At 39.5% G+C, this 27,255-nt stretch overlaps 1 protein-coding gene across 3 annotated transcripts in view; it reads left to right on the top strand.

The window, feature by feature from the left end:
* Positions 1 to 825: 825 nt before the first annotated feature.
* The window catches only part of ZNF800 (zinc finger protein 800), a 52,507-nt gene continuing 26,077 nt past the window's right edge, over positions 826 to 27,255 (top strand). Inside the window, exons 1-6 of one of the 3 annotated variants that reach the window (XM_058023674.1) lie at positions 826 to 914; positions 1,480 to 1,590; positions 4,234 to 4,329; positions 7,553 to 7,696; positions 10,083 to 11,838; positions 13,217 to 14,872. In XM_058023674.1, coding sequence (XP_057879657.1) covers positions 1,530 to 1,590; positions 4,234 to 4,329; positions 7,553 to 7,696; positions 10,083 to 11,838; positions 13,217 to 13,226 — 2,067 coding nt within the window. In that variant the 5' untranslated portion in view covers positions 826 to 914; positions 1,480 to 1,529 and the 3' untranslated portion in view covers positions 13,227 to 14,872. Of the gene's footprint in view, positions 915 to 1,479; positions 1,591 to 4,233; positions 4,330 to 7,552; positions 7,697 to 10,082; positions 11,839 to 13,212; positions 14,873 to 27,255 lie in introns of those variants that run through there. The other 2 variants (XM_058023675.1, XM_058023676.1) reach the window with 2 other exon arrangements.

The raw sequence follows: 27,255 nt of genomic DNA, 5'->3' as shown, positions 1-27,255 counted from the left end.
TCCGCAGCCTCGCTCCCTCCAGATCCTGGCTTCGGCACGACTCCCGTGCTCAGGGGTGAGGCCACGAAGGTCTCCAGCATCTCCACAGGCTCAGCACTCCGTTCCTCACGTTTAGACATCACTCTAATTTCCCAACTCTGTATTGGCTCGTTGTTTGGGGGTCTTTTTAGCAAGCTCGGAGCAGTAGCTTCTCATGGCATGCTGGTCTTGGGGTTATTTTACATGTCCTCCCCTCCTACGTTTGGTCTTTTCTCCTCACTGTCTACGCCCTTCACTGTCTCGGAGAAGAGCTTTCAACCCAGCTCTGCCCAGGGCCTTAACTGATACAAAAGAGAGTTATTAACGACAACGACTTGTAATTATCGTAACAAACAAGCAGCACCCCAGCAGCAACTCTGGTCTGACTAGTCTTTGTAACTCTTTTCTCACAAAAAATATTGGCAGATTTTTTGTTTATAACAGTTCATATTTTTTTACACTGTCAAGGCGCAGACCAGGCTGCAAGGGGGCAGAAATGCCAGCTCCAGGGATGTTGGCTGCTCCCACGTGCGTCCCGGCACCGGTGCGCCAAGGATGCACGGGCGGTCAGCGCGGGCCTTTCTCCCCGCCGGGACAAAGACAGGGCGGGTTCCCGCCGGCGGATCGGTCCCGTGCCCGGCGCTGCGCCTCAGCCCGCCCGGGGCTCCTCCCGCGCCCCGCCACAGCCCCGCGGGCCGGGCCACCCCCGCCGCCCGGCACCTGTGCGGCCAGGCCGGGGAGCGGCGCCTGCGCACTGCGCGGGCTCTCGCCGCCAGGACCGCAGTCACTTCCTGCCCCCGTGCCCATCCGGCTCCGGGGTCAGCGGCCGCCGCTCTGGCGGGACAGGGACGAATAAAGTTTAATTCGGGAAGGGAGAAGCCGCCCGTCCTCTCCAGGTAGGGCCGGCCCGCGGCGCCCGCCCGTCGCGCCCGCCCCGTCCCGGCCTCGGCGCCCGCTGTCACCTGCGGCCGCGCGCCCCTCCCGCCCGGCCGCGCGTGGCGGGCGCGCCCCGCTCCGGCAGCGCCGCGGAGCGCCCGGCCCGGCGCGGGAGCGCGGCTGCCCCGGGTGCCGGGAGCGCGGCTCGCACCACGGGACCCCAGGGACGCCGTCCCACCGGCGGGGCTGCGGGACGAGGCTGCGAGGTGGGGATGGAGCGCGGCGGGGCCACCATGGAGGGGGCGCAGGGCCGTGCGGCCGGGCCGAGCCGGGCCGGGCTGGGCGGGCAGGGCGGCGGCCCGGGGCTCTGCCCGCGGCCGAGGCGCAGGTGGCGGCGGGGCGGGAGCGGGGCCGTGCTCGCCGCCGCCGTTGCAGAGGGCGTCGTGAGACCTGCCGAAAACAATGGGACTTTCTCCTGCGCCAGGGGTGCCGCTGCTCCGGCCTGCCCGGCCGTAGGAAGTGCGGGGATGGCGCGCTCCTGAGCCCCTTGCGCTTCGGCGGTGACCGCTAATTTGCTTATTTTAGCAGAAACGAGCTGCTGGATGTAGAAGGAAAGTAGGTCGTGCGCACGGAAAATGCCTCTGAGGGACAAGTGTTGTCAGACTGACCACCATCACCATGGATGCTGTGAACCAGGTATGGTGGTGTGTGATGCTTGGGTTGTTTTGCATGTCTCCTTCATGAAAAGCTTGCAGAAACTCTTGTGAGAATGCGAATGTATATCACGAGTATATAGGTATAAAAAGTCTCTGAATTTTGTTTGGAAATGTGTTTTTTTTTTTTTTTTTTTTTTTTGTATCCACGAACTATCACCTTAAAATCATTTCAGGAAGAGACTGTTTTAGTTCCTGCACGTGGGATAATCCTCAGGCCACCACATGCGCGTTGCATGAAGTGAGCAGAGGAAGTCAAGAGCATGTGTAAAACAACTCATCATTTTGTTTCCAAAAAGTGCAGTGTTCTCATTTTTTTTTTTTTGTAAAATGGTGTTTCTAGCAATCATTTGCATTTTGTTGTTTATATTTTGACTCTGTCTTCTCTAGTAAACTCTGGTGAAATTGAAAATCCTAGTCTCAGAGGTGAAAAACCCCACCTAAAACAACTCTTCACATTCCAGGCCTGAGTGATGTGAAAGATGCCATCAGTGGACACTGTAATGAATATTCTGAAGGTTCAGCCAACCTGTTAGATGCTTTTGAAATTATTCTGCTTATTGTTATAATTGGTATTTTTAAAGGCTATTTTGTTTCTTTTTGCCTTGTTGTGGCATTTATTTGGATGCTTTCACTTGCGTTTTTGAAAGAAAGGTGCAATTTGGATGCTTTCGCTTCTGTTTTGAGAAGAGAGGCATCGTTTTGGGGAATTAACAGATGAAAATGTGAGCACACTGACTTTGATTATGCCCCTTTAGTGAAATGTAATTTGAGAGTAGATATTGTTCAGTTAGTAGAAACATTTCTTTGTGTTGATGATGAAATGGTTTTGTGTTGTTCTAATGCTTTAAAAACACAAAAATATTTTTCTTGTCTGACAAATTAACAGTGATGTGTTAGGTCTTCTTTACTTGTCTTACTCCTGTTGCTATCAGTTGTACATGCATATCAGAGGCTATATGCAAACCAAAATGTTTTATTTTGAAGTGTAGGGATTGGATTAGTAGAATACAATATGCCATTGTGTTAGAGATCCCCAAATGATTAGCTGAGTTGTCGTGGTTGTTATGTGTGTGTATTTATAACAGTATATTATGGGACCAGGATACTTGGGTGGAATGTTCATTCTGTTGTCCTTTTTTACAGCACTTTGTTTTCTGCTGTTGTATTCCGCTAGAATTTATTTTTGACCTTTTAGCTCAACATTCCAGTCATAATTTGTTTAGTCTTTTTGCACTTATTATCTCTAGTTTCATACTATGCCTCAACTGGCCTTTATTAAAAATAAATTTCTTAGAGATCTCAGTGCTACATTTAGAAATTAAAACCTTACAATGGGGTTAAAATCAAACCAAATGGTTAAGGTGGGAGCCAGTTTATGAAAAGCAAGGCTGGCTGTTTAGTCAGTAAGAAATATAGAATAAGACCTAACTAATGATTTTGGAACACATTCTTCAAGAAGTGTTCTTACTCCTGTAAATCTGGGTTCCCTCTGGGCAAGGCTTAATTGCCATATCTATATACAGCAATGGAGTGCTATTAATTTTCATGTGCATAAATACTGTATATTGGAATTGCTAAAGAATCTGATTAATATATGTTTTAGTTTCAATAGCTTTTGCAAAGAATATGTGTCTGCGATGGAGAGAGGGACACTGATTTGATGATCAGAATCCGATTTCATTGTGGGATACAAACACTTCTGTACTATTTCAGGGAGACTAGTAATGTGTACTACAATGATTAGGTTAAATTCACATACACAAACTTATGCATATATCAGTAGCTCTTGCTTGCAGAGTTTAATGGGATTTTCTTTTCCCTGTAAACCTGTTTGATTTAATCTTCCTGCAATTTAGGTCTAATTTTCAAAGTTCTGTTTGCTTTTGCCAAGGCACCCTGTTAACGGATCTCTTATGTTAACCAGGTCCAAAGTCCATCATCTGTCTTGTGTCCCCCTACATTCCAACAAAGATGATATGGAAAGAAACATCAGAAATAAAGTATTCCCTCAGCAGTTTGAGCCTGAAGAGTTTACTGAATGCAGCTTTCCTGGTTAAAAATACTGTGCTAGGTTTTTTTGGTATATGCTATGTAGCTGTGCTATTTTTCTGATTGTTGCTACTTTAAATTTGGCTTCAGTGTTTAGGTGCATACTGGCAACATTAAAGTCATGTGGTGTGCTGTGAAGTATTTAGTAATGCTGGTAATAAATTAATAATTTGTTATTAAATTGCTATTTGGTAATGCTCTTTTGTACATGTCATTTGGTTTTAACAATGGGAGTCAAGTAGATTGTTCTGGGGAATTCCTTTAATTTAGAGATATTTCTACTAAGTTAATTTGGTTTTATATATTTATGTTTCTATGTTTTGTTATGTGTAGCTTTGAATACAGACAAAAAAGTGATCAAAATAACAGCAAATTGTCAGAAGGTATCATAGCTGGAAAATTCACTGTTGACTGTTTTTTAATTCAATATAATTGAAAATTTTAGAGTAAGGCTACTTTTACTGTAGTCCTAACTGTTCTTTTTAACTAGTTTACTGTATGTATGGAAGATTCCTAAATTACAAAAATTACCTGAGTGTTTTCTAATGGCTTATTATCTTTTTATATATTTCAGTGTATCTTTTGGAACCTGGTGATCCTCCGTTATTGCAGCAGCCTCTGCAGACATCAAAATCTGGTATTCAACAAATCATTGAGTGTTTTCGATCAGGTAGGAAACCATGCCTGACCCTTAAGAAGTTCATTACCTTGTTAAAAGGGTTATGTTTATTCAGTGTATTAAAATAACCAGCGCCTGACTTTATGCATATTTGCAAAATATTTGTAGATTTTTGGAATTAGGTATTCCTTTTAATAAGGGTTTTCATAGAAAGTGATGAAGATACAGATCTTGCTGTATAGTTTTCCTTCAAAAACCTTAAAAATTAAGTTTGTTCTTCTGCCTTGTGTCATTTCTGCTGCTATTATCAATGAATTTATCATAAAAACTCCTGAGGTGAAGAAAAAACTAAATCTTGAACATCTTAAATTGCTTCCTAATATTACTTTTAAGGTCTTCCTTGATTGATTTTGGGAGTTGCAATACATAGCAATGAACAGCTAAGCATCTGGGGAGGCATGCCGGGGAAGATTGAAACCTTCAGTGTTTTCTACACTTCTGATGTGGCAAACCAAACATTTTACTTTCACAACTTCTTTAGTGCTACTATCTATGCATTTCTGGATTATTTTCCTGTAGATCTTTTAAGTATGTGAAATGTGTCGTGTATAAAAACACTGCTGCTGTGCAATGAGATGCACGTCCTGTCTGAGTCTTGTAAATGGGCACAGTATTGAAGTTGTCCACAAGCGTTTTAATAACTTAATGCAAAAACAGGATGTGTGGTCATTCATTAGGAACCTTTTTTAGTTTGCCTGAGGCCTCAGAGATGCACGACAGGGTTCTTTTGCTTGAAGCAGATGAATGCAATATCTGCTGGTAACAGCACAAACTAGTTGCAGGTACTTTGTCTCTGAGCTGCTTCCCGATCATTCTCACTGGCAGGTGTTAATTGATAGCTTATTTTGATATCATCAGTCTGCTGCATCCTGCATCAGGGAGGTCAGACAGAAGGCAAGAGGACTCAGACAAAGATTTTACTGGCTGGTTTTGAACAAGCCACATTTCATTATGGAAAGACAGTATTTGATTCTTGTGGTAAAGGAATAGAAGTTTATGACAGAGTATTGCACATAACTGTTTAAGTAATTTTATCAAAAGCTTCTGTCATTCAAAGCATTAAGAATAAAAAGTGAATTTGATTTTTTTTTTCTAAAAAAGAAACTGCTTGCAAGAGGCATAAATTTTGGAATTTCTGATAGAGATATTTATGACTGGTGCGCTCTACTGATTTATTGTGACTTTGATGTTATTCTAGCATCAACATTTACACATATTAACAGAATTTGACAAGGTATCACCTGCATTACCATCACAATATACAATTAAATGTAACTAAAAAAAAGAGGAGACTTCAGTAAGTTAAATCTTTTTTTGCTGTTTCAAGAAGTTTCTGAATGTCTGCAGTTTATTTCAAAAGGACCAATAATTTTTCTTTACTCTCATCTGTGAAAAGTTTCACAGCTGTATAAGGATGATTTGAAGCCAGAATGACTACCATGTCATACAGTATGATCTCCAATGTGTCATATAATTTCATCCAGTAATTCTTAAATCCAGTAATTTGTATTGGAAAAAACCATTTCAGTCCTGAACAGGGACTGAATATAACAGGACAGAGAATGAGGAACCTGTATGTTCCTTGACTGGGTAGTAATGGAGAATTTTTTTTTTTGAGAATGAGGCTTGTGGCTAGAGCATGCATGAACAGCATGGAATTTTCTCTATGTGGAGCATCTTCAGTTTTGTTCAACTGGATTTTCTTTATATGTGAAATTCAAATGTTGGTGAGATCACAGTAAACAACTTGCTTTTGGGAGGAACTCTGCACAGTTTTTATTTGTTGCTATATCTAAATATAGTAGTATATATAGTAGTAAATACAGTTTGGTAGTCTGTTTGTAAAAATGCAGGTCAAGTGAGGATGAAGTTAGTAACACTCAAAGAGCAGTGGATATGGCTTGGGAAGGCATAGGAGGGGACAGAAACTGTGGTAGCCTCAGATGGTCAAGTTTGGATACCATTTTTAAGGAATTGTTGAAGAAGATACTATGCTTTGCTAAAACTCAGATTTGGAAAGCTTTATAGTACTCTTACTGCACCAAGAAATGAGTTTTCTTGGTAAGGCCCATTTGTATTGAAGAACTATTGCCTATTAGGAAATTATTAATATTTGAAAGATATTTATTTAGAAAATAGTTCTGTGGTGTGTTTGATCTTTGAAAAGAATTCTTAGGAGAAGTGTGATGAGATGACAGAACACTTGACCTTGTAGTTCAGCTTGCAGAATGTCTTGCTGCTGCTCTTTCATAGATGTTTGATATTATTTATTGATGGTCTAGGTCATTATATTTTTCCTTGTTTGATTAGTTTTGAATAATTAAATTCTAAGAAAAGTCAAGATAAGTAAAATAGCTGAATTTGGTTAGTTAGTGCTTCTTTCTAATTTTGAGTGGGTAAGCATCATTTAGTAATCTGTTGCTAATTTTAGGCCTAACATTCTAAATTTTCATGAGATGAGAAATGAAGGACTTACAGTTTGAAGAGTAAAAAGCATGGCAGGAGCTGGAATACTTCAACAATGCTAGATCTAACCATCTTTGTATACAATGAGTGATTGTCTGGAAAGCTGGCATATTTTATCACATTATGTTTTAATAGAGATATTTCAGATTAAGTTGTATGTATTTTCCTTTCTTCAGGCTGAAAATATGCCTACATTTCTACTATCTCACCTAAGTGTCATCATCTTGGACTTGGGTTAGATATCGAAGGGTAGTAACATTTCCTGACCTGTTAGTTATTCTCTTTGGTTTATTCAATCCTTTAGTTTTTTGCCTTACCAGGTGCCATTTCTATGTGAAGTAGCTGTATGTGTCTTGTTTTCTTAGCCTAAAGAAAAAATACTACAGGCTTTTTTAAATGCTCTAGGTGCTTATTATTTCCTATTGGGCAATTGTATTGCAACAATCAAATACTGTAGTAAGAAGTCTTTCCTAATGTTAGATGCTAGTTTTTATTGTAAAACATTGCACTTTCTCTGTAAACTGTAATGTGTGTAATCCTTGAGGGATTTTTTTAATCCCAGTCTTGTGTTCATAGTGAAATTTGGAGCATGTATCATAAACTTTCAGTACAAATGAAGTAGCACTAACAAAAGATAAAATGCTATTGTAATTATTTGTGGTCTGAAATGTTTCCACTTTCATGGGATGATGTGAATTAAGAAGTGAACAGGAAGTCTTCCATAAGTGTAATATTTATTTTATTACAGGAACGAAACAACTTAAACATATCTTGTTAAGAGACGTGGACACCATTTTTGAGTGTAAATTGTGCCGGAGTCTCTTCAGAGGATTACCAAATTTAATTACTCACAAAAAGTTTTATTGTCCTCCAAGTCTTCAGATGGATGATAGTAAGTCTTATTAATTTAAATGTTTAATAAAGCTCTGTGAAGTTGAAAAATTTATCTTTCATTACCATTTACAAAAACACCTGAAACAAAATGCAAAAAACCAAGGTGGATCTAAATTTCTGTAGTGTGTAATGTATGTAGATCACTTTTATGTTATTGAAGGAGCTACACTAATGACTTTATATGAATTAACAACCAAGAGCCATGCCAATATCATAATCAGATAGCTAGTTTATACATCTAGTCTTTTAATTGTCACTCAACGCTTTTTATTCCTTCTTCCCCTTTTTCTTTCCCATCTGTCCTTTACTGTGAAAGATACCAAAAGCATGTCAAAGGACTGGGAAGTCAATCTTACAGAAGGCAGTGACTCTAACAGGGTGTTTCAGTTTTAGGCCATCATAGCTCAGATGGATTTTGGTTGCTCCTGTGAAGTGACCTGGGTCAATATCCTTAATATTCTCCTGTACTGAGAGAATACAGTGCTTGTGTCATGGATGCAGTCTTTTGGTTTTAGTCAGTATGAAACACAGACTAAAAGTTTACCCTTCTGTTTAAGGATCTGTGCTTGAATAATGCCATCTCTTTTCCCCTGCTTCACTTCACCATATGCTGCTTTAACATATCCTATGTGATCATGCCTAGCCCAACATCTTTGTTGTGGAAAATAAGCTTTATTATTAAAAGAAGTTACTTAAATGATGAGGAAAAAGTTAAGAACTATATTTTTTATGGAAAAAGAAATTTATTATAGTCTCATTTCAGTGATGACATTTTGTTATACTGAGTAAAGTTGATTAATTTGGAAATGTGTCAGCATTCAAAAGTGTTTGTAGAGCTAATTATCTTGATCTCTTCACTAGATCAATATAGGGGCAATGAGGATTTTTCTTTCCTGATTAATGCCTTACTGCCTCAATATTTCAAAGATTAGGAACAGAGATATACTTTGATGATTTTTTTCTGACATGGTGTCAGCTGTAAGGAGAAGGTGAAAAAGCTGGTACTGTCCCCTTCCTTAAATGAGCTAACTTGGCCAGTTAGAGACTCACAGAGCTTCTCTGTGACAAGGGGTGACTTGTAGTTACAAAGCAAGGTTAGAAGTGCATGTGACTTTAGATGTAATAGTTTCTAAGCAAAATAAGGTTACTCTGAGGAAAGACTTAATATCCAGCTCCTGGCATTCTAGCTTTCTTTTAACTTTCTGATTAACTTTCATATGTTAATATGAAATAGCATGCAAGTAACACAGAAATAAAATAACTTCCAGTGTTCACTATGAGGTGTAAATAAAAGGGATAATATTACATACTCTGAATAAAACTGTATAAATACTTTTGCTTTATATAAAATTGAGTATAGTTATTGGACTAAGTGGGAGTTTTTTCAATAAGTAAAAGATAGTGAACAAGAGCTGGGAATCAAAGTTCAGCACACCATGGTGAAAAATCCATGCACTCAATATAGTCATGAAGTAGTCTTAAAAGGTACTATAAAATAGGAAAGACTTTTTTAGTCTTGGTGAAAGCTATATAGATAGGCTCATTTGAAACTGACTGTAAAAGCTGTTAAAAATTCAGTGTTAAAAATGGGTTTGGAGCTACAAAACGCCTATTTTTTGTACTGGCACTTTCCATTTATTGCTGGGTGCGTGGAAGGAATAACTCTGACTGTGGGTTTTTAATTAGCTGTTGCCAGGACTCACATCTTTAAAATGATCCACAATAATTTGAGCTGTGTCATCTCAGTGCCTCACCTTTTTGCTGTAGGACCCCAGCTTCCTAGTTGTGCCATTGAGGATGCTCTGAGTGTCACACTGGGAACTAGAGCACTCAACTAATTTGGCATTCAAAGGGAGAACTTTACTGAGACCTGTAAAATATGATCTACATATATCTTCATGCAATGCTCAGGTTACACAGATGTTTCATTCTTTGGTAAGGATTCACAGAGGTTCAGAATTCATAGAGAAGGGCTTATTTCCAGAATTAGGTTCCTTTATTGTGAGTGCCTGTAACCCACAGTAGGAAAATCGGTTTTTAATGATACTTCAGGCTTAGTTGCACACCTGCAGAACAAGCTCAGTCGAATGATGTTATTCTTGCAATTGATACAGTTTTTTAAAGACTAGCTTAATTCCAGTCATACAGATACTTAGTTCAGGTGGCTTTCGCATTAGCACACCAGGAGGGTTATTTCCGATGCTGGCTTTTAATAAAAAGGCAACTTGCAATGATTACTCAAAGCCTTTGAGTGTTCAAAGAGTACAAAAGAGGATTTGTGGAAATTTGTAGATTTAATTCATGTAGTGGTTAAAAGCTACTTTGAAATTGAAATAATTGGAAATTACCAAATCATTAAAAAATACCTTTTCTTCTTTTCACAGACCTCCCACATACAAAAGATAAGCAGAGTCAAGCCATAAATGACCTTCTTGAAGCAATCTATCCAAGGGTAGATAAGCAAGAATATATAATTACATTGGAACCTATAGAAACTAATCAAAATGCTGTATTTCAATATGTGTCAAGGACTGATAGCCCAGATGAGAACACAGAAAGTAGCCATACCCCCGATCAAGCTCCAGTGCAGATCCAGGAACCCAGCACTGAGCAACCCAAGACTGTTGCAGCTCCAGCCCCAGTCCCAGCTGGGGATACTCTAGAGCTACCTCCTGCTGATCCTGTTACAAACAAGGTGATATCTACTCCTGAAGAACAGCCACCAGCGGTAAATCCTGACTTGGACTCTCTGGATAATTCTGATTATGGCCACCAATTGATTTGTTGCCTCTGTAGGAAGGAATTTCATTCAAGACGCAGTGTACGCCGGCACATTCGAAAGGTACACAAAAAGAAGATGGAAGAACTAAAGAAGTATATAGAAACAAAAAAGAAACCAAACCAATGCTCTGCAAGAGGACGAAATAAGAATGTTCTTGTCGCGTTAGGTAGGAGTTGTCCTGTGTGTTATAAATCATTTGCTACAAAAGCCAATGTAAGGAGGCATTTTGATGAAGTTCATAGAGGATTAAGAAGGGATTCCATTACTCCTGATATAGCTACAAAGCCTGGGCAACCTTTGTTCTTGGATACAGTTTCTGCTAAAAAATCTCTTAAGACCAGAAAACAAAAGTCGTCTTCAAAGGCTGAATACAATTTAAGTGCATGCAAATGCCTTCTGTGCAAGAGGAAATATAGTTCACAGATAATGCTGAAAAGGCATATGCAAATTGTTCACAAGATAACTCTTTCTGGAAAGAACTTTAAAAGAGAGAAAGGACCCAACAATGCTACCAATGGCACAGAAATACAAGTTGAACCAGCAGATTCTGTAGAACCTTCACCCCCTTCCATTGTGCTTTCTCCACAGAATGAATTAAAGGGAACAAATCATTCAAATGATAAAAAGAACACACCGTCAGCACAGAAAAATAAGATTAAACAGGACCCTGAAAATCCTAAATCAACCTCTAAATCTACCACTAAATCAACCTGCAAATCAACCACTAAATCAACCCCTAAATCAACCAATGCATCTGCTGCAGGTGGCCAGCAAAAAGCCAGGAAGCCAAAACTTTCAGCTGGCTTTGACTTCAAGCAGCTTTACTGTAAACTCTGTAAGCGCCAATTTACGTCTAAACAGAATTTAACAAAGCACATTGAATTACACACAGATGGAAATAATATTTATGTTAAATACTACAGGTGTCCACTGTGCTCCTACGAAACGCGTCGCAAGCGCGACGTGATCCGACACATAACCGTGGTTCACAAAAAGTCGCCACGCTACCTTGGGAAAATAACAGCTAGTTTAGAAATAAGAGCAATAAAGAAGCCAATTGATCTCGTTCTAAATAAGGTGACAAAAAGAGGCTCTCAGAAGGATGAAACAAAACAGATCGGTTCAAAACAGGATGTCACCTCTAATTCTCCCAATAAAAAATATGAAGGTGCTGATGTTGGCATTGAAGTGAAAGTAACAAAAAACTTTTCTCTGCACCGATGTAATAAATGTGGGAAAGCATTTGCCAGAAAAGCTTTTCTAGAACATCATAAGAAAACCCACAAAGCAAATGTATCTCATTCACCTGAAGAAAGTAAAACCAAAGGCAGAAGTACAAGATCTAAAGCTGTTGTCTGGTGAGGAAAAAGAAAAAGTGTTTTGTCTTTTTTTTAAAAAAAAAAACAACAAACCAACAATACCACTGCATTTCTTTTGCTGTTGTTGATTTATTGCTGAAAACATATTTTCCCATATATTTTATGGTTTAGTGGTTAAAATGCAAAAGTAGATGACAAATTTGTTTCTTTTTTAGCATTTTGGAAAAGAGTTAAAATTAAATTTGTCATTGTAGAAAGATGGAATGTAGATTAAAGTGTACTAAGTCAACTCTTTAAACTGTCTTAAGGCATCTGCTGTAATAAAGCTAATATAAGTACATTTTTAAAATAGTATTTTTTTAAAGTTAACCGTAATTTTGTATGGTTTGAATAACTTAACTCATTTAATTAACTTTGCTGCGACCACTTGAAGAAGTACTAAAAGTACTAAAGTAAAAGCTGATAACAAAAAATTTCTATGAACTTAATGAAATTAGCATTTGTTAATTTAAATTTTTATTTTAATGTGTATTGCCCACACATTGTCAACAAAAGTGCATAGAGCAGGTTTTTAAATGTAATTTGGTTGTTTAGTTGCTTTGATTTAAAATCATTATGGGTTAGGTGTCTGCAAAGACCTTTGAAGTAACCAAATTCAGAATCCCATTTTAATGCTTATTTATATAAGCCCAGGTTTGGAGACTTCTGGTCATTTAGTTTTTTAAATTGTTCAAATCTTATCAAAGTTTTTGCTTTAAGCATTGGTATGTACTGAAGTCTGCCCTAGAATTTTTAAACTTTTGCTTATGTGGTGCTCTTGGAATTTTTTACACTTGGAGGGGTTGTATTTGTAGCTACTCAGTTTTCCATAGGCCTTGCCATGGCCTATTTTTAGAGGACCTTTTAAAAAAGAAAATATTTGTGTGCAGTCACTTTGTGTTTCAAACTGACCAACTGATGGCTGAAGGTTGGGGATTGTACAAAACTACGATGAAGAGAGACTGTAGTGATAATTTTAGGAGTTTTTAACATCCTCATGCAGAATCATTCTAGCGTATTTGGCAAAAAAGAAGCAAAGTATATGTGCCTTGTTCTATGTTTCAGCTCTGAAACGCTATTTTCTGGGAGGTGATTTGATTTGAGTTCAGCTTTCACAGTGAATAACCACCTAGTTATATTAAATTATGATGTGGTGCTTTCCTGACTTTCTAATAAATCCTGACCAAATTAGGCAGAACTTCAAAAATGAACTGAGTTGAACCTTGAATTATGCTGAATTCTAGAGGGGGGAGTGACTTATGCATTTTGAATAAGAATTGAAAATTTAACCTTGTAAATTATTTATGTTGTGTAGTTTAAAAGAGAATTATATGGGTGAACTCAAAGTATTAATTTATTCCCATTTCTCTTCAGATAGGTTCAAGTGATGTTCGGAAAGTTTGAAGTTCATTTGAATGAAAAGGACTTTAGTTTGTTGGTGGAACTGCTAACTCTTGATAATGGTACTATAAGGAGGAAATACTTTCATAAGCTGTTTGTTTTTCTTACAATATTAAGAATCATTCTGACTGCTTGTGGGACAGTACCACTTCCCAAAGCACTGAAGTAGTTGAAGTGAAATGCACGTGGTTCTAAATTAGCAGTTATCTCTATGTAGTTGTAGTTTGACCCAGTATAGAACAAACTTCCTGAAATTGAAAAAGAGTACACCAGAGACCAGTTAATGAGCAGCAGCTTTGGAAGAAGGTGGATTTTCCTCATTTAGGAAATCTTCAGAAAATTCATCATGCATACTGACCCTCCCTGGCAGTGGTAATTGATGGACAGCTCAAACTTTGATGTGATATCCTACTTTGGTAAACGTTGTATTATACACTGTTTTAAATTTATTACAAATGAATGTATAAGAGCAAACAATGTAGTGTTTATTGGCTGAATTCTGCTAATTTTTAGTATTTGCCATGAATTCAGTTTGTTCATGCTGACTAATTTCCCAGTTCAAGGACATTCTGAATTTCACTGTGCTAAGTTGCTTCAAGGACCTCCATTTTGTTTCCATATGTGGTTCACAGGAAAACTTTGTAAACATCTAGAAAGTTTACAAGAATATCCACATTCCTCTATTCTTTAATTTTTAAAAAAATTATACACAAGCACTTTAATGATAGTTGCAGTTTATTTTTTCAGTTTATTTTTGAAAGATCAACACACTAATGTTAATATGAAGGTAGTGAAAATTTGCTGATGTATTATAGACAATCTGTGCACAACCACTTATAATGTTAGCTTATTTCATTAAATATTAATAAAAAGGGAGGATAGTTTGGGAGATACTCAAAATATATTTTCTCTCAAAATCATAAATGACCACTGTGGGTAACACTTGACTTTGTGTAATTGGAAAATGTTTAGATACCCTTTTTTTTAACCTTTTAATCAAGTAAAACAGTTGCATGCCTACCATTATGAAGTTCTTGGCAGGTTTCATGCAATCATGGGTTTTGTTTCAGGTTTTTTGTTTGTTTTTTTATTTTTTTATTTTTTACCTTTTAGAAAATATTTTGTTTAGTGATTTGTGTCAAATTGCTACAATTTGAAAGGTATTGTACATCAGATGAAATACCATGTTTTTTATATCGGTTCACTCCCTTACTTAGGGAGGTGCCTCGTGTTCATATATACTTTTTTGTATAAAATATATCTAAATGTTGATCACAAGATCAGGAGTAAAAATACTTTTATGGATAGAGAACTATTTGGCCCTGTTAGTGCATTGCACTAAAAATACTGTGAATGGGAACTAAGATTGTAGCTTTGCTCAAAATGTTCTATATTGAATGTACATGCTTTTGTTTGGATAAATGTGTACTGTATTTGATGGAAAATAAAGCAGACTGGAAATTATTTTTAAGTGGGCATAAACAAAAAGATGTTGTGTTTGTAAACTTGGGATATCTGTCACTCCACAGTTGGAAATTACATTGTTTGCATTTTGTAAAGTTTTATTTGTTGATCATTGAAGCTAGTTCTTTGTAGTCTTCTGTTGTAATAAATGGTTTTTTTTTTTCAATTAAAAATTTGGCATTTGTGGAGTGAACACTTCACACTGGTGGTCTACCCTTGCTGTATTTTTGGCAAGCACTGCTCATATTGGCCTTTGGTTCCTTGTAAAGGAATCTCTTCCTTAACTAAGGAACTCTTGTTGTTACCCTTTTAGAACAAAATTCTGAAGAAGACAGGCTGTGATAATACTGGCATTTTTTGTTTTGATGCTTTCCTGCCATTTCAGTCTAAGGCAACTTGGATGTACTTGCTCTGTGTTCTCAGCACAAGCCTTTCCACTGCTAGCTGATTCAGCTCTCTTGGCTGAGCTGGATTTGCTCTTGCACATTACTTAAGTGTTTTGAGCCTGACAGTCATCTCCTTTATTAAGGGCAAAACAGTGCTTTGATGATCTTCCACAGCTGTTGATGTTATCTGAAAGAGCTGAGTGGGCTCAGTGGCAGAATAGAGACCAAAAAGTGCAGTCCAAGGTTTGCAGCAGACCTTAAATGTACACATGCTTACATTTTTTTCACTCTGTTGCTCAGATGTTTTCTTCTCCAGGATGTTGTGGTTTTATAGTTCTCAGCTTGTGACTTTCTGCAGCAAAGGGATTTTTTGAGTTACTGTCTTGTGGCCAGGCAGGTGGGGTGGATCTTAGACTGAAATGGATGTGTAAATTGTAATCAGCTTCCTTCACAACATACATCTAAGTTTCAACTGCTGCTCTCTGAAGAAACAACTACCTAAGAATGAGCAAGCCTAAAATGGACACATCATCCTTTAAGTGTGTAAAGCTGCATTTTCTATCAAAAACACATTCATGATACTGACAGATAAGGAGATCAGTAATTTGTCTCAGGTGTAGAAGTGCTAATGGCTTTCCAAATTCAGTGAGACATTTCTCTGCATGGTGTTAAACTGATAGTGCATTAGGTGGTGGGTTGACCAGGTTTAGGATTGGGTGTCTGTGCTGTTTCAGAGTACTTGTTCCCATTAGTATAAGTGAGGAAAACAAGGTGCATGACTTTGTTAACCTGCTCAGAACTGAACAGATTGTGACTCTGGTCTCTTATTAAATCTCTGTACATAAATATTGCCTTTTGCTTCCTCAAGGATCACTTGCACATGTGAACAAATTAGGCGTTGTGAAAATGGTGTTTGACACTGAGAAGACCGAAAGGACTGTTTTCTAAGTGTCAGTAATGTCCTGAAGCTCGGGCTGGAATCTGTTCAGTTTGTGCAGGTCATTGTTTTTGTAGTACAATAACGTGCAAACAGCTCATAAATTGCACTTCATCTGGCATTTGCTATTCTGAGTTACAGTTTAATTATCATTATTTCATGATTTTAACTCCAGAATTTGCTTTTCTGCTATTCAAGGTGATACTGGAGATACTCCACTTAGAAGAGTTACTTTCAGCAAGCTGTCTTTCAGTTTACAGTTACCTTATCTGGGTGCAGTGGTAGGATGTTTGCTTTCATTGTTTTCTCTGTGTTAATGTTAAGGCAAGTAACTGATCACAGCAATGCAGAGTCAGGTACTCGGTTATGTTTTGACTGTGACTTTCAGAAAGAAATTTCGTCTTGGAGAAACATACTGAGAAGTGTGGAGGATGCCTTTGAAACTGAGTGCCTGCACAGCTGTGGACTGACCCACAATGATTGGAAATGGCCAGCAAACTGTTAGCATTCTTGGCTTCAAAACAAGACTGCTAACTTCTGCATCTTGAAAAGCAGAAAAAAATGTTTTTGTATCTTAGAGCTAATTTTCTCATCTTAGTAGATTGTTTGCCTACACCAGTATAATGGAGGGCAATATAATCCAAAAGTAGTAGAATTCCTAATATATTTTTAAACATTTCTGAGGGATAAGGCTTAATATGTGAGTTAGGTTCTATTAAAGTAGGAAATAATAAACTATGTCACTTTGATAGGTACATTAGCACAGCTACAAGACAATTATCTTACTCTTTCATAAAAAGTCTCTTCCCTTGTGAAAGGTGCTTGCTGTCATTTTTATGTTTCCATTACTCACCTGTGTAGTTCCCAGTTCAGTTTTCATTTTACTGTTTGGCTGTGGTTGAATTTTCCTGAATTATCTATGTGCTTATCATGTTAGCTTATTTAAACTCCTCATTTTTGAAGCAGAATTTTTGTTTCTTTTTTGAAAGCTGCTTTAAAAATGCTTGTCATTTGAGTGTTGGGTCAGTGTTTTTGTTTTTTTTTTTTTTTTCTGAAGGATGACGTGATCCAAACACCACTGATTTGGGTGTTCAGATTTTGGTTATGGAGTCTTCTAGAAGGTGATTTTGAAAAAGACAAGAAGAGATCCAGGCAGGAACAATGTGGATCCTCTTATATTTATGCCTTTAAAAATAGATTAGAGAAAAAACTGCCAGAAGTAATATTTCTCTCCTGGGACTAGGCACCTGATAAATGGCTTGAGAACTTCAGGCCCTGTCCAGCTCTATTTTCTCACTATTTCTGTGTTCCTGAATTAGAAGTGAAGTGTTTATTTTTCTCTTGCATTGTGGGTGTTTTTGTTTCATTATTTTTCTTTTGCAGGTGCTTTTTGATTGTTTTCTCCTTAGTTATTAAACTGTTGTTTGGAGAGGCTGAAGGTAACGTGTAATTAAATTCAAATCATTACCAAATCCTGGTTTCTCTGCTCCCAAGGGACTTGCTGCCTTTGAAGCTACACTTTCTAACTTTGGAGCAAAAAATAATGAATCAATAAATAAAATTGATAAGACTAACAAGGTAACTAAGGCAAAACTCTTTGAAAGCACTTGAGGCTGGTGCTTTTGTTTTGAACTGCCTTATACTGGGTTCGTGTGAGAGGAACAGGGTAATTGCTGCAGCATTCACTGCCTTGAAAACCAATTTTGGTATGATGAGTGAAAGGCTTTGGGCCAGTGCTTTGTGTGTGGACAGGAGAGGCAGTAGGGCTCTAGTTATCATTAGGCTGTGACTGCACTGCCATAATGTACGTCCTCTTCCCTGGACCAGGGAGACTCTGGAAGAGGAGTCAGAATACCCTGAGCGTGGAAGAAATCTCATTTTTGGAGTGGTGGATGCAAGCAGAGGAACAGAAAGAAAATCTTTCTTGGGAGCAGCTCAGGGTTGGTTTTTTCAGGTTTAAGTTTTTTCAGGTTTACACTGGCTTTTGAGGAAAGGAGCCTGAATATCTGTGGGGAGTCAGTGCCAAGGAAGCCCAACAATGCCTGGAGCACACTTTGGTGCTTTTCTGGAATGGAAAGCGTGAGGTGGGCAGTCACCCTGCGCCGCCTGAGCAGCTCTGACTTTGGAGAACTGGAACGCAAATCGGTGATTTCAACTTGTGTGTTCACCAAAGGCCTCAGGGTGTTCCTTTCCTGCCTGCCCGCCGGGGCTTGGTGTGCGGAGCTGCCGCCGGGTGGCAGCAGGGAGCGGCGAGCGGGCCGGGCCGGGCGGGCGAACCCGGGGGCAGTGCCTGACGGCCTCGGTCTGCGGGCACGGCCTCGGTCTGCGGGCACGGCCTCGGACAGCGAGCACAGCCTCAGTCTGTGGGCACAGCCTCGGTCTGCGAGCTGCCTGTGCACATAGCCAACACAGGTTACTGTGCAAAGGTTGGCCTTGGGCCTTTGACACAGGAATGAGGCATTAATGTGATACCTGCAAGCACTTCGTGGGTTGTGACATTTGAAATTCTTGAATGATGTTTGTAAGGATAAAGACTTAAGGTTTGGTTGATTGCACTTACTCTTTGTCCCCAAGGCTGTGGAATAGCGGGGGTCAATGCATTGTAGAGAGGTTAGGTGTCATCTACAGTCGGGATCTCTAGCTTGTCAGAGTGGCCCTGAGAAAAGCTCAGAAGTCTCTTTTCCCAAAAGTCTCGAGCCTGGCGCTCGTAGAAGGAGTCAGAGCTCTTCATTTCTTGGTCTCAAGGTTGTTTATTGTATCTTATCTATAACAATCTTTCTCCTGTCCTGCCGAGCTCCCTCCAGGAGGACAGTTCCAGGCACTCTGCCTGCCCCCAGGGCAGTGTTATGTCTTTTTACTAAAAACTACATGTACAATGTTTACAATTACTTTCCAATACCTATCACCTATGTTAGACAGTGAGCTTCTACTCTAAACCAATCTAAAAGTGCCAACATCACAGCAGAAGATGGAGGCCAAGAAGAAGAATGAGAAAGGCTGGACATGCCCAGATTCTCCATCTTGCCCCCTGAACCCCCATTCTAAAAACCCCAAAATCTACTTTTTCACCCTGTGATAAATTCACTGTCATTCTACTTAAACTGTCGTGGCTTGTAATCCTTCATGTAAAGGCTGGTAATTGTTTTTTCCAAGGGCTAAATCAAAGGCACAGGGTTCTTGGGCTGTGTGCCAAGGTCTCTGAGCCCCCTGACAGGGTCTCGAGTCCTCCAGGGCAGCCAGAGGAATTTCCTGGATTCCCACAATCTACCAAGGTGCTCTCTCATAATTAGCTGCACAACCTGTGCAGCTAAATAGCACTTAAGCTCCTTTTTTGTTATTTAGTCCCTTGCTGAGTATCAAGAGATGATTTGTACTTTTCTAATGTCTTTCACCTCGTCGAAGCTTCATTTAACTTACCTTTATATTTAAAAAGCGAAATGCTGAACACAAGATTACCTCCACCTTTTAAAATGCAGAAACTTTATCTTGGGAATGGTGGAAGACATCTCATAAATAGAAATTTCTGCACTGTTATATTATTTAGCATCTATTAAGATGTTATTTTCAGACCTCAAATGCTATTCTATTCCCAGACTTATTGTTTGGAAAGGAGAAACATGGGTCATGTCTACAGATAGGTACCATCTCTTTTATACTTTTGGTATAGATCACCACCTAATTTAAAGTTAACACAGCTTCTGCCAAAAGAAAGAGAATAATATTAATTGAAAAGCAGTTAGTAAGTTTTCCAAATGAGCATTTGAGTGGTTTTGGTGTGTTATTTTGTCTTGGGGTGGTTGTTATTGTTGTTACTGTTGCTTGTTTGTTTTTTCTTCTTCAAAATGGAAAATATCTCAGTGTCTCATATTCTGAGCAGTAACTGCAGGGAATGCAATACTGTGTTGGTAGCTGTAATGAGGCATATGCAGGTCAGTATACAGTATAGTGACTGTTCTGTTTTGGATGATGGCTAAAACCAGTTGTGCCACATCAGAGCCCCTCTTTTTCACATCTTCTAATTCTGCCTGTAAAGAAATATCTGCCTGTAATTAAAATATCTGCAGTGAGCTTGATTATTCTAGTTGTAGACAGTCAAATCAGACCTCTTCAGGACACACATGATTTAATGTGTAGGTGTCAATCTATCGTCTGTGGACTCATTTACATGTGCAAGCATCTGCAGCCCTTTGTGTCAGATTTATAGGATTCACACAGTGCACAGTTTAATGTTTATGTGAAATGATGAATTTGCTGAAAATGAGCTCTCTGCAGTGGTTATAGCTGCAATTCTGAATTTCTAGAAGTCTTGAATGCCTAAATTGTTCACCAGAACTTAGCACTGCTGTGAGAGTGCACTGAGTCAGTGAGGAGGCTGCCTAGCTCACTGGTGTCATGGTCACTCCAGCTCCCAGCTTCTCCTGTGCTGCTTCCTGGGGTGTTCCTGCTGTACCCCAGCTCTTCCTGCTTGCAGCACCTGCAGCTAATGCAATATCTTAGCCAGCTTTCTTGACACTGTGACCTTTTCTGAGAAAAAGAAAAGATGTGTTTTTTGCTATTCCCAGGAATGCCTTTCCTCTATTGGCCTTTTGTTTATGTCTGCTTGCAGGCAGCCCCTTTCAACCAGGTCATATCTATTGCTCATTATAAGCTTGGAGATGTGCAGGTAGCTCAAGCTTCAGCTCCATAAAGAGTGTGCTCCAGGCTCTGAAGAGTTTTAGATAGAGGATCATTCCCTCCTCATATCAGTCCCTGCTTTTCCCTGTACAGCTGTTGCAATTGCAGCATACACCTAAAAACCAGGTGTCTCTAATAGACATCTGACAGCACAGGAAGGTGTTTGAGTTGCATCAATGCTACATTAGTTTATTGGTTTTTTACTGCAGTTTATGTATTCTTAAGGTGAGTGAAATGCTACCACTACCATGATGAACTTTCAGTCCTTTCTGTTCACTTGGGATTTGCAGATCTTTCTGTTTTAGCTGAAAACAGCAGTTGAGTAAGACTATCTATCTTATAGATAAGTGGTACTCTGCAATTTTTAACAAAGACAACACTGTTCCATTAAATTCTGTTTTGTCTGAAGAGAAAAGAGAGTTTATATGAGACTAGGCTCTTCCTTTAGGGCTGTTGTGATTCTGGTGATATCAGTTGTAGTCTCAGTGATGGCCAGATAGAGTCATTAGGGAGAAGCTGCTCATCCAACATGCAGACTATTTTTGTCTGCGGCGGAGATGAGCTAACAGGGTGCTGCACCTGCCAGATTGGCTGTCGTGTTTTCACTGTCAGCTGATCCACCAGTGAGTCACTATCCTTAAGGAGCTCTGAGGTTTTGATGACCCCTGAGAAGCTCTGTGCTGTCAACTTTCCCTCTGGTCACTGAGAGCGTGTGAGCCATGGTGAGGTGCACAACAGCACCTGGTTCTGGTTGTGGTCTGTCATGGCTCCAGGCAGATAAATCCATCCAAGGTGTTGTAGGAGCTATACAACATGCTTGCAGTGTGGTTCACATTTGCATCTTTCCATTAAAATGGACTTTCAAGTAAATCTAATATGTTATGTAATATCAGTGCTCATGACAGGACCTTTGAGAGCTCTAGCAGTACATGTTGAGGGACTTGGGACCCCCTGAGGCTTACTGACCTTCTGAGTTCATAGCTCCCTTTTTGACCCTTCTTGATCCTGTAGTAACCACGGCAAGGAAAGACCTCAGATACATGCCAACTGTTGTGTGGACAGAAGTAAGCCAGTTAAGATGTATTGCAGGTTGCCATAGGGCAAAAGGGCTGGTTGTATGAATAATTTGAGACTTCCACCTCCATCAATGCTGGAATGTAGCTTGTTAGATACACTTAGTCAGAATTGTGTGACTTTTATGGCTTTTAAATAATGTTCCAGTGCTAGAAAACTGTATGAGGAGATCATATGTTACAAACCCAGAGTTACCCTAAGATAGGAGAGTCAAAGAGGATGATAATTTTGGAAGAGTTGTCCTGTAGTCTTTCCTCAGAAAGATGTCAAGCAGCTACTCCCTATGAGACATAGCACTTCCTGTGAAGACTGATAGAGGGATAAATACTTGCCTAGAGATGTCAAGAATAAAGTTAATGCCTTTCACATATGCCTTTTGCTATCATGATAATAATGTAAGGGTTTTAGTTCAACTTAGATTTAAACCTTTCCTTGATTTTGTGCTTAGTATTCACTTTTGTCTTCAGACATGTGTAATTCAGATTTATGAGGGTGGAAAGGACCATTATGATCAGGTAGTCTGACCTGAACAGAGTCCATAGACTTTTGCCTTAGCTTGTACCTACATTACACTTATCCCCTCTGGCTGACTTCCAGCAGGTTACTGTAAAAGATCTCCAGTTGCAATTTTAATATTAACCTTCTGTTGCTCATTCTCGCCTTCTCCCCCTGCCCTGCCTTTGTTATATCCTCTGTTACCTGTCTCCTGCTCCTTTTGGCAATTTCTATCATGCTTCATGCAGCTGGAGCCCCTTTAATCTTTAGTTAATTGCTTTCCTGTTTTTCTAATAAAGCCTGAAGACTCCTTTTTCAGTAAGGAAAAAGGATTTTGTGTTAATTAGCCTCTGTGCATATGGTTAGAGGAAAAAATACTAATGTTTTTGTGTGGTGGGACAGTAGGAGTCTAGAATCTAATCTGTACTGTATGTCAAGGATTTATGAAGCTGTTATATACTATAATTAATTTCAACTTTTATTTTTCATAGCAGGAGCTGTGCTTTCATTTTAACTTGAGAAATGAGAACTAATTTTTTTAAAATAGTAACCCATCTTTAGAAGAAACTGTTTTTTGATTTCTGATCCAATTATCTATTTGATACCTAGTGGCCCTGTGTTGCAGTGTGTTCATTAAGTTCATTTAATTCCTCCCCCATTTTATGTATCTGCTCCCCCCCATTTTGTGTAAAATGGTTCTGCCCTCCTCAGTTTTCCCGCCACAGCCCTGCCAGTTCTATTGTCAATCTGTTAGGTTATATAATTCCTCCTCCCCTTTTTCCCTTATATGTATGCTTTTTCTCCTCCCTGGGCCAAGTCAATCACCCCCCCACTCCACCTAGTATTCCAGTATTCTCCTCTTTGGGGGTTGTGGTTGGCTGTGGTCCCGGGACCCCTCCCATACCTGGTACATATTGGGCTCTCCACTATGTCATTTGTGTTAAGTTCATCCCCTCTTCTCCCCCTATTGGTCTTCTGTAAACCCCTCCCGGGTCCACTCCTTCCCTTTATAACCCCTAAGCACCCTTTGTTCTGGGTCATTCGCTGGGACATCGTGGGCTTTCCAATAAACCTGTTTAGCCCCCCCGGCAAGTGTCCAGCTCCTTCCTTCTTGTCGTTTAGCAGCGATCCATGTTATAAATGGAACTCCGCAATGAGTTAAGTTGCCCAATTAGAATTTATTAATTACAGCAAGCATAGGTAATAAGCAAAGCAGCGCTGGGCGACAGGGGAGTTGTGGGGAGTCCAACTCCACCAACTGCCTCACCCAGTATCTCACAAGTTCCCTTTTTATACTAGTCCATTTCCGTAGACGTGTTCTTCCCTTGGCGCATGTTCCAGTTGTTGCTAGGGGGTCGTCTTCTACCCTCTGGTGGTCGCTGGATGAAGGCTTGAAGTCTTCCTCAGGCCTGTACTCTTGACCTCAGAGCTCTTGCCTTCCTTATATGGAGTGGTGTTTGGCTGGTTTCTGTTTCTTGGCTAGCTCTTCTTAGTTCCTAAAACCTTAGCCTTTCGCATGGTTAGTATTTGCGCAATACATGGTTGAATTTAGCAAACAATAGTAACTTGATATATATTATTTTTAGGTTTTGCGGTTATGTGTTTCTTAATCATATGGTTGACCATGTATCTCTTAATCACAATCATACGGGGCTGACCATGTATTTCTCAATCACATGATTGTCTATATCGGGGTTTAGTGAACAGGGCTATCCGTTACAATCCAGTCCGCAACCAGCACAGCCCGAGGCCTTACGACGCCGAGGGGTGCTGGCAGGTTATGCAGCGAGGTTACCTCAGCTAGCCAGACTCTGACCTTCTCTGCTCTAGAAGGCCAAATACACGTCGTTGCAGCCCTGCCTGCTGAAATAATAAATAAATTAAATACTTTAAATTATCGCTTTTCTCCAAGATAGCTACTACACATGGAGTCTGAAATGCTGCCTCTTGAGCATATTTAAAGTTTACTGAGCTGTGATGCTTGGGAAGTATCTTGCTGTCCTCCATTTTATGTTTCAATGGCAAGAACATAGAGTATCAGGACGCCTAAAACGTGGTCCTAAATTCCCTGTCTAATCAGCAAAATGAGTGGCTTTGACAGCTTTTAGAGAAATTGTCTTTGTCCTAAGTTTGGGCATTTAAGTCACCCATTAATACAGTCAGGCACCTTTCCAGACAGGCAACACAGCGACGTGGAGTTGCGACATCATTTTACCCAATGAAAACAGATGTTTAATTGGACAAGAAGACTACTTTGTGTAATGCACAGGAGTGGTGATTGGACTTTATATTCTTTATATGTAAGGCAAATAAGAGGCTTATGTTTTCCTTGAAATAATTGTTCAGAGTGTCAGAAAAAAATCCAAGGTTTTGAAGTCATCTTTTCCCATAAGTGGGAGCCCCTAGGTATTTCACAGGCAGGCTGGGTTTTTGAAGTGTGCAATAGTTGCTTATAAATGCTAGATCCTTATTTTGTCACTTAATTTACATAACCACCATATGGCAACAGTCCATCTACCACATATTGGCTGTAACTAATTTTAACATTATTATTCATCTTTTTTCCAGCAACAGAAGGAAAGAACTTCTGCCGTTTGGAATTGTGTGCATTACCTAACGTGTAGTAAAATGGTGTGTGCTTCCTTAGATAAAATGCAGTCTCATCATTGCAGAGCTGAAAACTGGAAAACAGAACACACAGAACTGTAAAATAGGACTAATTCCTGAATTATTTCTGAGTATTTAGTGACAATTTGTTTTGATTAGGGTTTAAGGTTTCTCTGCTTACCCATTGGTGTAATATAATGGAGATGATCTGTTGAGTAAAGTGGTGCAACTTGGGAATAGTTGTCTGAATAGGTGGTGGATAATGGAGAAAAATGGAGAGATGTTGAGCTGAATATTTAGTCTACCTCTTGGAAAGAGCAGAAGAGAGCTGGCCAAGGTCTAGATTAGCTGACTGATCTATAAGATGTAGTTTCTTAGCCAAATCATTTAGCCTTGAAAAGTAGCTATTAATCATCCATAAAGGCTTTTGTGTCCTCTCTAGAGTGTAGCTCAGGGAAAGCAGAGACAGCCTGGGCACGTGCACGGGGTTCTGGAGAGGGGAGGGAGCTGCTCCAGACCAGGGACAGCCTTTGTGCTCATCTGGGGAAGGTGAGAAACAGGACACAGCAAGGCATGGTTATTTAATCTGTGAAAGAGGCCAGCTGGTCACGATGAAGAGATTTGAGGGATGCAGGCTGTTAACTCTTTTTCTGACAATGTTTAGGCAAGCTGACAATAATGGGGGTGCAGGGAAGATGAGGAGTCAATCTTGACTATGAGGCAAAGTCAACTGACCTTTTTCAAGGAAGGTTTGTCTGGCCTCTTATTCAGGCAATTCATTCTTACATTTCATTATTCTTGCCAACAGAAAATTCTCTTGACATGAGGTGGAAACATTGCTGTTAAAATCTAAGCCTGTTACTTTTTCCCTTCTCCTCAATGAATGTAGGAAACTAACTGTTCAATCTCTCCCTGCAGCAGGGAGAGATTGTTTTATGTGCTTGAGGGCTGTTAGCTTGTCATGTTTAGGTCCTAAGTTTGTTTGGACTCAAAAGCTCACTGCTCGGTGTTTCCTCCAGGGTCATGTTTCCTGGCACTGTTCTTGCAACTCTCCTATGCATTCCTTCCAGTTGGCCCACTTGAATTTTTACTTATTTATTTTTGTATGGTGAGAGTAAGGCAGTATCACAGCTGTGCCTTGCAGAGCAGGGGGCTTTTACAGATTTTGCATTCTGTATTCAGGCTCATGCATAATTCTGTTGGTACCTTAAGAAACCTGTTACAGCCTGATGTTGTCTTCTGTTCAGCTTCTCTTTTATATCATTCAAGGTCCTTTTCTACACAACTGATTTCTAATTGGCTGTCTTCTGTTCTGTATTTGTGTGGTTCATTTGCTTTTACAATATCTTCAACTTGTCCCTGTTGAGCTGCATTCTGTTTTCTTTTTCCTGGACATTATTTCCTTCTTTTGTCCACAGTGTTTTTTCCTTTGCAATAGGTTCATTTCCTTCTAGATTCTTACCATCTGTAAATTTAATATGCACTCTCTGAATAAATACTGGAGTGTATTGCAGCCAGGACAGACCCCTGGTGAACTCCATGTGACACATCCTTCTGTTCTGATGCTTACTCATGTATGGCAATGCTCAGGGCGAAAATGCAAATCTACATTCCCAATTTGAGACTTTCTTGGCCACATGATTGTAATTTTTACTTTCTCCTGGCTTTATGTATTACATTAATGACATTTTCTCTACTTAATTTTGAGAAATATGTGTACAGTAAGATTTCAGATATGGGCAAAAGAATGCAAAAGTTGAAAACTGTGTCTTACTATTGCATATGGTTCAGGTCTGTTTGCAGAGAGAATATTGGCTGATATACTGGAAGAGAGGAAAGAAAGACTGTGATGCTGTATTCCCCCCCCCCACTATAATGCCTTTTTTGAGGTAGAGTTTGTCTCAGTTGGCAGCAGGCTTTGCAAACTTAAATGAAGACAAGCTTTGAGATTAAAGAAAAAGGCAGTTGTGACTCTTTTTTTGGTATAAACTAATTATTTTAAAATTAAAATCAGAGTTGTACCAACAAAAACTGTGTTTACCTTACAGCATTGGCCAATTCTAACTTTTGCTTTTTGTGGAGAGATCAGACACATTAGAAACTACTTTTTAAGAAACACTTCTCTTATCCAGGTGCTGAGGGTTGAGGAGCAGTTGAGCATTTATGCCATATTATTTTTTTTTATATATAATTTTTCAAGAAAGACTACTTCTTTTGATGTGTGACATATATTTTTTACCATTTCCAATTGCAGTAGAACATTTTTCTCCAACTTTTGTCACTTGTCTTGGGTGTTCTCACGTCACCTCATGAGAGCAATAGCTGTCTCATTGCTCTGGGGCTCAGTATCACAAGAACTGATTGGCTCAGTTTAGGATG

Source organism: Melospiza georgiana, chromosome 4 (assembly GCF_028018845.1).
Source record: "Melospiza georgiana isolate bMelGeo1 chromosome 4, bMelGeo1.pri, whole genome shotgun sequence".
NCBI lineage: Eukaryota > Metazoa > Chordata > Aves > Passeriformes > Passerellidae > Melospiza > Melospiza georgiana.
The sequence above is the reverse complement of the archived record's forward strand: the minus strand, read 5'-3'. Positions and strand labels throughout refer to the sequence as shown.